Genomic DNA, 12,728 nt, shown 5'->3' on the forward strand with positions numbered 1-12,728 from the left:
ATTACTGAGCTGTAAAATGAACCTGCCAATGTAAATAGCACTTTAAACCTTTCATCTCAATTTTTTTGCCCCTAAATTGATGTTTATCTTTAGGGTAGGGAGTTCACCTTTTGGGGAAGAAGAATGACTCTTCAATATAGTGTCCTTCTGCGTGTAGGACAAAGAACCAAGTTCAATGCCTAATTAACTTTCAGAATCAGTCTATAGGATGGCTGTGAAAACCTGAAACAAGTGGCCATGGTGCTGAAGAAGCTCTTGGTGTAGCTAACAGGTCAGTCAGAAATCAGATACTTAGGGAAGCCTTCAGTCTCTGGTCTTCATAAACTGGTACAGTTTTCCTCTCTTACCTCGGAAGTGGGGAGTGTATGAAAGGTATGCTGTGTTGGATGTTGAACAGGAGTAACCTTATGTGCTTGACCTCTTGCTTTGCATGTTGAAGTATGGACAAGACATGAAGTAGCAGTTGAGTGTTAAGCAAACTGGCAGTAGGCCACTAACTTTTTTTTTTCCAATGAGTATTTGATAGAGGAAACTGAGGTAGCCCCTTGGTGTTGAGTTATCAGATATTAAGTGTTATAAATTAAATGTGCCATGGGAGCTGCATTATTTCTATTTTTCTTGTCACTTTTGGGATTGTATCTCTCTTCACTTAGAAGATTGAGTGGCAATACTGGGAAGATGTTTGGTGGTCCTATGAAAGGTCATATTTTAACTTCACTCTTGTAAGCGGTTGAAGCAACCTTTTGTTCATGGCAGCTGGGTAAATTATACTTGGAGCTTGTCTAAACTTACTGAAACATTACTGCCTCTCAAATGATGAGACCCTCTCATGTGTTCAGTGTCTACTTAATTCATCAGATTAAAAATGACAGATAATAGCTTTGGTTCACAAAGAGCATTATGTATGTCTTGTAGCTGTGTCTTGCTAATAAAATTTTGAAGTATTTGGGAACTGAGCTGCCAGCTGGAGTTTCTCGATTTATAATTCAGTTGCTTTGGATATAGCAATTACCTGATTTTATCCAATCAGCTTTTTTGATTGTTCTCTACCAATCTGGAGTTATTTTGAGATGGTCATTTAGAGCCATATGATTAATCCATCTTGTTCAACTGTTTTATGGTAAAATGGCAGGACACTGAGGGTCTGCAGAATGAAGGCAAATAGGCTAAAATGTGTATCTGAAAAATGTGAATCAGAATCAGAGGGAGGTCTGGTTTTGGGCAATTTATTAAAGGTCTTTAAATAATGAGCTTTTTTCCACATGGAAACTGAATCAAAAATATACTGTAAAAGTATACTGGGAAGGCAGATAGAGGTATTATGGTTACTAGCTACTGTAAATTAACTTCTATGTTGTGTATATAGGGATACTACATATACTACAGCACATGCAGACATTATAATTTGCTTTGAATTCTACATTACTTTTTGAATTTTGATAGATCTTCAAGAAAATGTTATACTTCATCTTGGAGCATCTGAAAAACAGTGTTAGAAAATCAGTTTCAGTTCCATGAGGACTATAAGCCAATGTTGTGGGGTTTTTTCCCTTCTAAGGAAAGATGCAAAAATTTTATTTTTCAGTTTGCACTACTAGTTCATACTGGGCTTGTCTGGCTTTATATCTTATGTCAGATAGCAGTCTAGAAGAGGAAGGGATAATTCTTACTGAATAGTGTAAGCATCAGCATGAGGATGAAATGAACCTGAAAAATAGCACTTACTGGAACATGTTCACAAGTTTAAGTTTGAGATACATCTCCCTCCCCACCCCTCTCCCCTTTATTTTTTCCCCAGACACCTAAAAGATGTTTAGTGTATCTGTCTTTAAGACTCCTGGTCTCTCTTCCTTTCCTCACCCACATTGATCCTGAGTCTTTGCTGTAATGAAGAACATGGCAGGATTGTGTTTCGTAACAATTCTTAAAGTGAAAACATTTGTAATGCAATATAATTGAACGCTATTAACAACTATACTTTCTTCCTCAGGCAAACAGAGAAACAGACTGGAGCCAATGGATACCATATTTGTTAAACAAGTTAAAGAGGGTGGACCTGCTTTTGAAGCTGGACTGTGCACAGGTACTGTTCTATAACACTGATAGCATGCTTGTGTGCATGATATAAACCATATATATGGTTTAAGTCCCTACACATAGTTCTGTCTTCCGTTTAAACATTGTTCTTTCCTGAAGAAGTATAAAACCTCTCTTAAATTGTTCTCCAGTGGTTTTTAATCTCATTGTGTTCTCTCAGGAAGTGCCGTATAAAATGTATTAAGGCATTAAATCCTTAAGTCTTTTTGGCTTATTATCTTTTAAAAAGATAATAACTAGCACAAGAAAAAATATGTGAGGAAAAAGCGAAAGGGGAAGAAAACAAGATCTGTGAGCTCCTATTTCTTTTGCTTTGTGACAAATTAATAACCTCAAAACATTCAGGTTTTTGTCCTTTAAATTATTCCACCTCCTTAAATCAAGTGGGAACAATCCATGTTTATATCTTACAAGATTTTGTTCAGTTGTTTGATTTAATCAAACTGGAGAGGAGAAAACATGTTGTTTGTGAAATGCCAGGTACTTTGTCACATCTTTATTTAAATGTTGAAGGGAAAAAAAGCTATGTTAGAATGGGAGGCCTCACAAGTGATAAAACAGCAAGTTACGTACATGGATACCAGCACAAACACAGGTTTCTGTTTTTACAAATATGGTAAAAGGTAGGTTCTATGAAAGGATTGTGGTTGTGTTGATAATGAGAGGGTTATTTTCTTTTTGAAAACAGTTATTTACATTCATTTGACAGGAATAGGATAATTTCTGTATGTTTCTTCTTAAAGAAATGCGAAGGTGCTAGGATGGTCAGCAATTTAGAAACAGTGCTGGATCCTCCTTGTACAGAATAAGGCATTTTTCTTTTTTAAGTTCTCCTTAAGTAATTCAGGAAGGGGCTGCTTTGGCATTATTTTAATGCTGTTATGTAAAGAAATGTTTTGGCTTGATAAAGTGCAGCATATGTTGAAGTTATACAGAGGAGCCATGTAAATTTTCAGTCTGTTTAGTGTTTGCCAAATTGAAAGAGATGAAATCTGTAGAGAATTCTTTATTTTTAGGCATAGAAGAGATTTTTAGGAGCCCAGAATAAAGAACAGAAAATAAATTTTTAAATTACCAGAATATTCTTCTAAAACACATTGCTGGTAGCAGTTCTATCTAATTAGGTCATGCCACTGTTTCTTGTTGGAAACTTCAGGGTGAAATATATTGCTATATCTGTGTCTTGAAATCATATTATAAAACACTCAGGGAATAATCAGTCAGATAGATTGCTTGACCTCTGATACAGACACTGTACACATTTCTTATTTTGTAGAATCATCTTCGTAGTTTTGTTTTTTGGTTGGGTTTTTTTTGGGGTTTTTTTGCATGTGTGTGGGTTTGGGTTTTTTTAAATTCAGCTTGGTTTTGTTTTGTGGTCATACTAATGGAAAGAAAATACTTGAAAATCTCATATTAAAATATAGATAGGCACGTTTCCCATGCCTTGATCTTCATGCTGTTTTTTTATGTCTTTTAAGAAATCTGGAGAGGGACTTTTCACCAGGGATAGTGATAGGACAAGGAGGAATGTTTTAATACTGGAAAAGGGTAGGTTTAGATTAGACATCAGAAGGAAGCTCTTCGCTGTGAGGGTGGTGAGAGACTGGCACAGGGTGCCCAGAGAAGCTGTGGCTGCCCCATCCCTGGCAGTGTGCGAGGCCATGTTGGACGGGGCTTAGAGCAACCTGGTCTAGTGGGAGATGTTCCTGCCCCGTGGCAGGGGGTTGGAACTGCATGAGCTTTAAGGTCCCTTCCAACCCAAACCATTCCATGATTCTATCTATATGCAAGAATATAAAGAACTGTGTATGGAAAGGGAGATGGTGCGTGTTCATATTAATTTCTAGTTTGATCAAAGGAATCTATTGGGCACAGCTATTAGAAAAAGTCTTCATGCTTAAGTATCCTTTTTTGACCTAGAGGCACTGGCCTTCCCCTTTATGTACTCCTGAAACTAAGCAAAGTTGTATTTTTCAGAATCGCCTGTTCCCACTTCTTTCATGTAACCAGTTCTGCATTGTGTCCCTCATGAGGTTTTTAACAGGTTCATTGGATGTGTACTTTAAGTAGGACTTGTTCCACTGCTGTGTGTAACCTAGTTTGTTTCTTTGGAATAAAAAAAAAAAAAAAAAAACAACAAATGGGCACAAGAATAGATAAGATGGCCTACTTTACAGATGTTCCTAATTGCAGTTTTTAGTGGAAATACTGAGTCCACAGATCTATATCTGTGGACAAGTTCTGAAACAAAGTTGAAAAAAGCCAGTTTTCAGTTCCACAGAAGGATCTGTGTGTTCTGAGGAAGTCTTGCCATAGAACTAGCAGGACATGGTTCAGAGCTTGTAAATAAGAATATTTTTTGGCACAAACTACATCATTTCTTTTTCCTGCAACATTTTGAAAGGATTTATTTTGGTGTTACGCTGAGCATTTACAAATTTGTATTCATTATAGTCCAATTTCTGAGCTTAACTGAATAAGGTATCTATGTGTGGGGGATAGGGTTTGTCATCCATCACAGGTGCCTGTCAGTCATGTGGGTTGCTGGCAGGCATTGAACATTGCCACCAGCCTTTCTTTCATCGCTTAAGAAGCAAGACACAAAACTCTCTGAGAGTTCTTTCAGGTGAAGGGTGGTAACGAGCTGATAGAAGCGCATATGTAAACCGGAGGAAACTGGAGCCTTTCAGAATACCCATTCTTTATTTCTGAGAAGTAGTACTGATTTGCAGTATTTGCTGCTATTAAAGGAAAAGTACACAGCTACGCCTGGCAGTGTACTGAGATAAAGTTGGGTTTATTTTGAGGTTAAGTGCTGGAATGAAATGTGTACTTACAATTCACTCAAGAATTAGGCAGGCTTGTCAGTATGTGTTGCCGTACATCAAAAACTTTATTTTGGAGCCTCTGTATAGCTTACACCTGCTTGTGGTTTTCTTTCAATGAATTTCTAGGCAATTCATTTGGAAGGTTAGAATAAAATACTGCATCTGAAAATGTTCTGAGAGAAGAGTCGAAACTTGGCATCCTGTATGTGGTTACACGTAGTTGTATTGTGCATCTTTTATTTTCAAAGATGACTAACCTTAGTTTAATGTATTTGTGATCTCGGTTATTGTGAGGTACGGAAGTACAAAATAAAAATGATCAAAAAATATCTAGACAAATTAATTGAAGGTATAACTTTTCCTTTTACAGGTGACAGAATTATAAAAGTCAATGGAGAAAGTGTTATTGGGAAGACATATTCTCAAGTCATTGCTTTAATACAGAACAGGTAAGATAATGTATTTAATTATGTGTCACATTTTTTGCATATTAAACAGGAAATGACCACTTCTGGTGGTTCTGAAAAAGTTGTATTTTTTCCTTAATACACTCTGTTTTACTCTTTTTGTTTTCGTGTATTTACTGAATGCTGAGAAGGTTTGAGTATGGGTCTGCTGAATTGTGCCTACAGTCCTTTTACTTCAGTGCTTGTCCTTTTACTTCAGTGCAAATCACACTGAGTGTTATAGAGGAAGCTTGTTTGAACTTAAAACAGGAGGATTAGGTGGATGTACACCACACATGTCAATTTAAAAACAACATCAGAAAAATCTACCTTGTTTATGAGATCTGTTAACTAGAAATCAGCATATGTGGCAAAGGAAAAATGTTATGCTAGTGCACACCTGCAAAACATCTGCATTGCATCTTGGCTTTCCTCTGTTTTGCAGTAGGCAATGAGCCTTGCAAAGTTCATAGAATCATAGAATCATAGAATAGTTAGGGTTGGAAAGGACCTTAAGATCATCTAGTTCCAACCCCCCTGCCATGAGCGGGGGCCCCAGACACTAAACTATGTTGCCTAAGGCTCTGTCCAACCTGGCCTTGAACACTGCCAGGGATGGAGCATTCACAACTTCCTTGGGCAACCCATTCCAGTGCCTCACCACCCTCACTGTAAAGCACTTCTTCCTTATATCTAATATAAACTTCCCCTGTTTAAGTTTAGAGCCATTACCCCTTATCCTATCACTACAGTCCCTAGTTGAGGAAATGGTAATATTTACTGCTTCTGTAACTCACAAGGGCTTGTTAAATCATGTCCATACATGAATCTGGATACTCCTTTTCATGCCTCATATCTGCTTCCATCTTTAGAGTTTTCTTAGTGCCAATTTCTCTTCTATAGCAACAAGTTTCCAATATAATAGTGTGTTACCTGGAAAGATGTATTATGATTAGCATACAAAAATGTTCTCTAAATACATCTCCTGTCACATTGTTTTTAGTAAATCTTCGTGCATTAAGACTTAGGTATGCTTACAGTTAAAGTAGGAAAATGAAGGTCCTGATACTACTATTTCAGTGGAATCGTTATTCAAGATTTCATTCAAAGTAAATATATCCCTGCTTTTTTTTTTTTCCTCCTTTGTTTTTTCACCTGTTCAAAGTTATGACAGCAAGGTATACTGAAATGAATTTTGTGTTGTTAGTACTTTCTATACAAGAGCTGGAAAGATGGAATCTGTCTTTTTTTTATAACATTTACTGGAGAGATAACACTAGCCATGTGTTGTTTTTTCATTTTGTATTTGTACAGACAGAACTATATTACTAAGTAGTGTATGCCCAAGACATGGGATGTTGTTTTAGATGCCCAACAGGTACATCAGTCAATTAAATCATAGAGTTTGGGTTGGAATGGACCTTAAAATCCCAACCCCTCTGCCATGGTTGCCCCGTCTTCAGTGGCCTGTGTGGCCAGAGATTCTTAACTTTAGGTCTTCTTGTGTATAAAGTTTTAATTTAAACCCTGTGACTGTACATGGCAAACTGTTCCAGCACAATGCGACCCTGTTCCAGCACAATGCGATCCCTGCGTACAGTGAATAAACCAGGGACACCTGAACAAGGCCTTATCAGTGATTATCTAGTGCAGCCAGGAATGGTATAGTGCACTGCTGCATCTGTCCCTCTAATTTCAGTGAGTGCAGAGAAGATGAAGGGATGCTATTGTTAGTTAGGAGAGGAGAACAATTCGTTGCCTTGAGCTAGATGTGTACATCACAGAAGATGGTAACAAAAGGTCATGTGTATCTTTGAGTGTTTTATGCAGCAGATATAACCATCAGGAAGTCTTCAGCTGGACCTCGTAAGTTAAACAAATAAATATTAATTCTGATCCATAAGGAGAACTCAGACTCCAGATCAGGTGTATCTGCCATGTAGGCAGTACTTCTCATGTGGCTAAAGAATGATTTCTCTAATTCTTTTCTTGAAAATGGTATTTTTGAGCTCAGAGCAGTTTGTTCTCTGCATATGTGCTGCCATTTCATGGCAAATAAAATTCCATTATGGTGTATACTTCTTGTTTTAGCATGTTGTTCTTGCATCAGCATAGACATCCTGGGTCAGATTGATGATCTGTTTATGTCAGTATCCTCTCTGATAATATCCAGAAATGGATTTTTAAGAGAAGACTGTGAAGACACTGGAAGTATTGTAGAGTGATACTTGGTCAGGCAGTACTAGCCCACTTCCCAGAAATCCTCGGTTTAGGAACTTGCTGAAGCAAAGGTCTTACGTGCATCACTTGATTTAATAGTTCTTGATAGGTTAGTCTTGCACAAGTTCACTTTTAAATGTAAACTTTTCATACTAAAAAATACCCATTGACACAGTTCTTGCTGGCTTGTGTCTCAGCTAATCTTCCATGCAGCACACCTTAGTTTCTTCAGTGAGCTTCGTACAAGCAATTTACTGAAAGGCCTTTGAAAGGCTAAGTAGTCCATTGTAGTCTCCTTTATTCATGACTAAAGACAGTTTCATTTATAGTCTCAGTATATTCTGTGATAGTTTTCTAGACATTTTAATTACTGTATTTTTAATTCTTGTTTTTAATTACCCTTTCAAACTTACTGCTGACTGTAGGTACTTATTCTGTAATTTTTCTGATCATCTTCAGGGCAGTTTTTAAAGATGCAGCAAATTTTATAATCTCTTATCTCTAAGGAGAGAGTTCGCCCCCACATTTACTGTTCAGCTTTTTTGCAGTGAAACTCAGTCTGGACTTAGTGATTTTTTGAATAACAACACTTAATTTCCATAGCTGCTGACTATTTTTCTAGAAAAGTTGTTAAACTGTAGCTGTTTGTCCTCATTATATAATGCTGCAGACATCAGAACTTAGCTGCCTTAAATCAAATGATTCCCATAAATTCCATTGGGGCTTATGATGAAATATAATTCAGGCATGTTTTGTATTGTTCTCATAAAAGTTTCAAGCTGTGTCTAGAATGCCATCTGTTTTGCTCTGGTTGGAGATAGCAAAGCAATACATACGCTGTTTATTTCCTCTGGAAGGTGAAAGGCACACCTCAGAAAAGTTGCTGGAAGTAACTGTGTCCTGTAAGATTAATTATGAAACCACTGTTAAGTCAGGGTTTCCTGCTCTTTACCAATAGCTGTTAGCTTGGTCCATTAAGAATTTATTCTGTTTACATAATCAACTTGGAGTTATGTTGATTATTGATGATAAACTCTGTAAATTATTTATAGTTCTAAATAAAACAAGAAACCGATTCTGATTCCCAACTTTAACTGTGGGGAATTTGGATTATTAGGTCTGTTCTGCTTGTTTCTGTTTGCAAATTCTTCTTGATATTGTTTAGATTACTTACAAATGTACAGAGTTTAGCAACTGGATCTGTTTAATCTAGAATAATGTATCAAAAGCTAGTCTTTATGATTAGTGCTTTAGTTTGGTGACTCCAAGTCAATAAATTTAAACTTAACTCTCAAAATGTGTAATGAAAATCATTACATCTCTGAGAATTCACAATACTGTGTCTAATATTTTACTGTAAACTGCCATTTTATATGGTGGTTCTTTATAACTCTTTGTAAGTCAGAATTTGCATGTAATAAATACACCAAAAATATTCCTTAATACTTTTTGTTTCTGATATGAGAATTGAAAAACATTTTGAGAGCATGTCACAAAATGTAAAGCTGGAAGATCCAAATACTGCCCAGAAGGTTCTGCAGGCAAACTGGGATAAAATAGTTAACCACATAGTTACTTGAAGGATATATAAAACATTTTTCCTGAATGGAACCCTTTCCTCTATTGGGTGACTACTTAAAAGAAGTGTTAGACTGGGTAAATTGATTTAATCACTTTCTGAAAAAAATAAAAAAAAAAGGCACCAAATATTTGTATAAAAGAATGGTTTGTTCTGTGTCAAATTGTATTCCTTTTTATAAAAAGTACTTAGAGAAAAACAGTATTATTTGTCATATTTTTGACTTCCAAAGTCTTCAGCCTGCAAATAAGCGTTGATTATTACCATACCATAAATTGCGTAGTAGGATTTACACATACATGCTACCCACACTTGGAAATGACATCTGAACATTTCATTGGAAATGCCTACAGCTATTGTATCTCTTTCATATTCACTTTTTGTTTTACAACTGATAAATAGGTTAATATCCATACAAAGGAGTTCAGGCAAAACTCAGCTCCTGATGACATTACTTCTAAAGAATCATTTTAAATAGCTTTGCTGTTTCTGCATTCAGTCAAAATGGGAAATGCTATTATAAATGCACATTAAGAAGCCAATACTTTCATCTTTCTTAAAATTCAGTATTCTGAACAAAATTTTTAAAAGGTTTTTGAAGACTTATTTTTTCCTAGCAGTGCATAGGCTTAAAAAGAAAAACTTAAATCTATCACTGCTGATCTTTGGTCTTGAAACTAAACTAATTTATGCTGCTTGGAGAACCCTTTTTTTTTTTTTCCCCTCCCCTCAAATGAATACTGGTTTAAGAAGATTGTGAAACCAAATACCCTTACCCTGCTATTTTGGAATGCAGCCTTATGTCTGCAATCACTAACAAATGGAAAAGAACCACAAGATAAAAAAATTTTCATATAAGAAAGCGTAATAAATCCCATGTTTTGAGTTTGAGAAGATGGCTTTCTGCAGAAATAAGAAATTTGAGGTCCTTCTAAATGGTTTCATAGACTGTTCTGTGCACCCTGAACTCAGTGGCCACGATCTCTGCTGGTTTTGTCTTTTCTCAGCAAATGCATTGTACTGACCAGTACAGATTAGGTAATTTGTAGTCTGATATATCAAGTTACGTTGTATGCACTTTTTCCTGTGCTGATATTGGTCAGTTTGTTTAAGTATCTTTGCTTCTTGTGACATGTTATGTGAGATTTCTAAATAAAAGTTATCTCTCCATTTTCTGTTTTTTAAGGCTAATTAAGTCTGTACAAAGCCATCTCTTTTGTAGCCCTTCTCTGTACCTGTTCCAGTTTACATTTAATGAACATGAACAGAGTATTCCTCTGTCTCAGCTGAGATAATGAATTCAGCTGTTCTGTATCCAGTGTTACAAGCATGTACTTCTTTCTTGCTTGCGAAAATACTTTTTTCTGGTAGATACTAACTGCAGGTTCACTATTCGACTCTGGATAACTGATACACCATACATTTAGAGTCCCACTTTTGCCCATATTTAAATTACATTGATTGAACTATCTGGATTCCTGTATCTTCATGCTGTTCCTGCATTTGGTTTCAGCAATTTGAACTGACAGGCTGAGCACTTATAAATAGCAAGCGTTTTTCATCCATATTTCAGATGTCATCTGACTGACTAAATATGTTTAAGTTGATTCTGCTAGGAGGTGATTGGAGTGGAAAGGTGTAAGTTAGTGCTTGCCTTGCTGTTGCTCCACTTTTCACATGATGTGGCAGTTACGGCATTTCCCTAGCAATTTTAAAGTGCTAACAGACTTTAGTTTTAAATGAAAGAGAGAGAGAAGTTTTAACTTGTGCTCACAGATTTGACACCTTGTTTTGTCTGAAAAGCTCCGAATGGCTAATGTACCTTAGGGCTGGAGGAAGAAAAAACACCACAAAACAAATAAACAAAATCAAAACTGACAAAGCGTGTTGGCTTAATACACTGATTTGGCTGAGAAGACAGACGTAGTCTTCAGTCAGATTTTTGCTCTGCTCATATTTGCAAAGGTTCTAATGGAAATCAGTGTTTTTCCTTCATGTTAATTATCTGACATTGTAACTTAGCATGAGAGTTGTTGAATGGGTTTCGTCCGTGGAAGTTAATGGATCATTTTTGTAACAAGAATTGAAAATCTTTTCCAAAAGTTCATGTGTGATGGGTTTGTTTTTTTTCTATTTCTTTCAGTGACAGCATATTGGAACTTAGTGTTATGCCAAAAGACGAGGACATTCTTCAATTGGTATGTTTATGAAGCTTATATTCAGACAGTATGTTGACTAAGGAAAAATGTCTTGCTGTTGGTTATGAAGTCTTTGAACTGTGCTACCAGCAAATAGTTAAAGAGCTAACATTTAACTCTCTGTCACTCCTTAGATATTCTACTACTTGCTTGACATCCCTTGAAATTTCAGGGGAACCCAAATATAGGGGAGAGTACCTTTTGCACATGATATTTCTAGCTTCTTGCAAAAAAAAAAATAATAAATTAAGAATGTTTGTATTTTTGTTACATTTTTTATTAGTTTCCTTATGTTAGAAATTATGAATTGGATTGCTTTCTTTAACTAGGTTGTCTCATTTTAAGTAAGTTGGGAATCATTACTAAGTTTGAATGAAATAGTAAAAAATGGTGCTTAGAATTAGCCTTTGATAATAACGCACAAACTGTGCATTTCCAGGAAAGAAGTAAGGGGAATATGCTGAAGGTTATTGACAAAATTTTTAATTGGAACTGCTGTAAATGTTTTTTTACACTAGTGCCTGTATGCTCCCATTTGAGCTGAGGTCCTCCATATATAGAGAGTTAATTCATCTCCCATTTAATGCCTCTCAGTCCAAAAGAGCTGTGGATAAAATATGATGTGTGTGTTTTGTGGAGAATCAGAATACCTAATGTATCAATATGCTTTAGTTTATTTTTAACTGGAAGGATAGGAAACGGGTAGACTTTCTAGTTAGTAGTTGGAAAATTGTATTTTCCAATCCACACAGAAATAGTAATACTTGACTTTAAATAACATTTAAGAAAAATCTGTGGGTTTCAGTAGCTGTTTTCCAGTATTGAAGGACAAATTAATGGGTAAAGAAGAAAACCCAAGAATCTCTGTTTTGAGCTGAAGGTGAAGGTAGAGCCTAGTATAGGAACTCAGCCAGTTAGGCCAGCGAGCCAAGATTATTAGAATAGAAGTGATATTTTGAGAACATTTGATAAAGAAATATTTCAGTAATCCAGCACAGGGAATGTTGGGGGCAGGGGGTGGTTTGGGTTGCATGAATAAGTGGGAGGGAAAAGCTGTTTGGCAGTGGTGGTTGGTGGGGTTTTTTTTCCTTTTTTTCTTTTTATTCCCTCCTCCCCACCCCCCCCAAACTGTAAATATATAAAAATACAGGAATAGTTCTAACCTGTAAGTGGTTTGAATGGCATATGCATCCAGTGCAGTCTTGTAACCATATAGTTAAGGATCTGGGCAAGGCAAGAATTATAGGTTTAACCTTTGTATTTGACTGGGCAAGAAGCTCTTAGGCGCATATCTTCCTTCTGCTGATGAAACAAGAAGTGCAAGCTTCAGGTGAAGTATAGATTGAAAACGATTGGA

At 36.2% G+C, this 12,728-nt stretch overlaps 1 protein-coding gene across 1 annotated transcript in view; it reads left to right on the forward strand.

Annotated features, from left to right (window-relative positions):
• ARHGAP21 (Rho GTPase activating protein 21) overlaps positions 1–12,728 on the forward strand; it is a 63,147-nt gene that overhangs the window by 14,344 nt on the left and 36,075 nt on the right. The window contains 3 exon segments of the mRNA XM_010018685.1: positions 1,991–2,083; positions 5,299–5,377; positions 11,317–11,371. Coding sequence (XP_010016987.1) covers positions 2,017–2,083; positions 5,299–5,377; positions 11,317–11,371 — 201 coding nt within the window. The 5' untranslated portion in view covers positions 1,991–2,016.

The sequence above is a fragment of the Nestor notabilis genome, unplaced genomic scaffold, assembly GCF_000696875.1.
Source record: "Nestor notabilis isolate BGI_N333 unplaced genomic scaffold, ASM69687v1 scaffold19657, whole genome shotgun sequence".
In the NCBI taxonomy this organism is placed as follows: Eukaryota; Metazoa; Chordata; class Aves; order Psittaciformes; family Psittacidae; genus Nestor; species Nestor notabilis.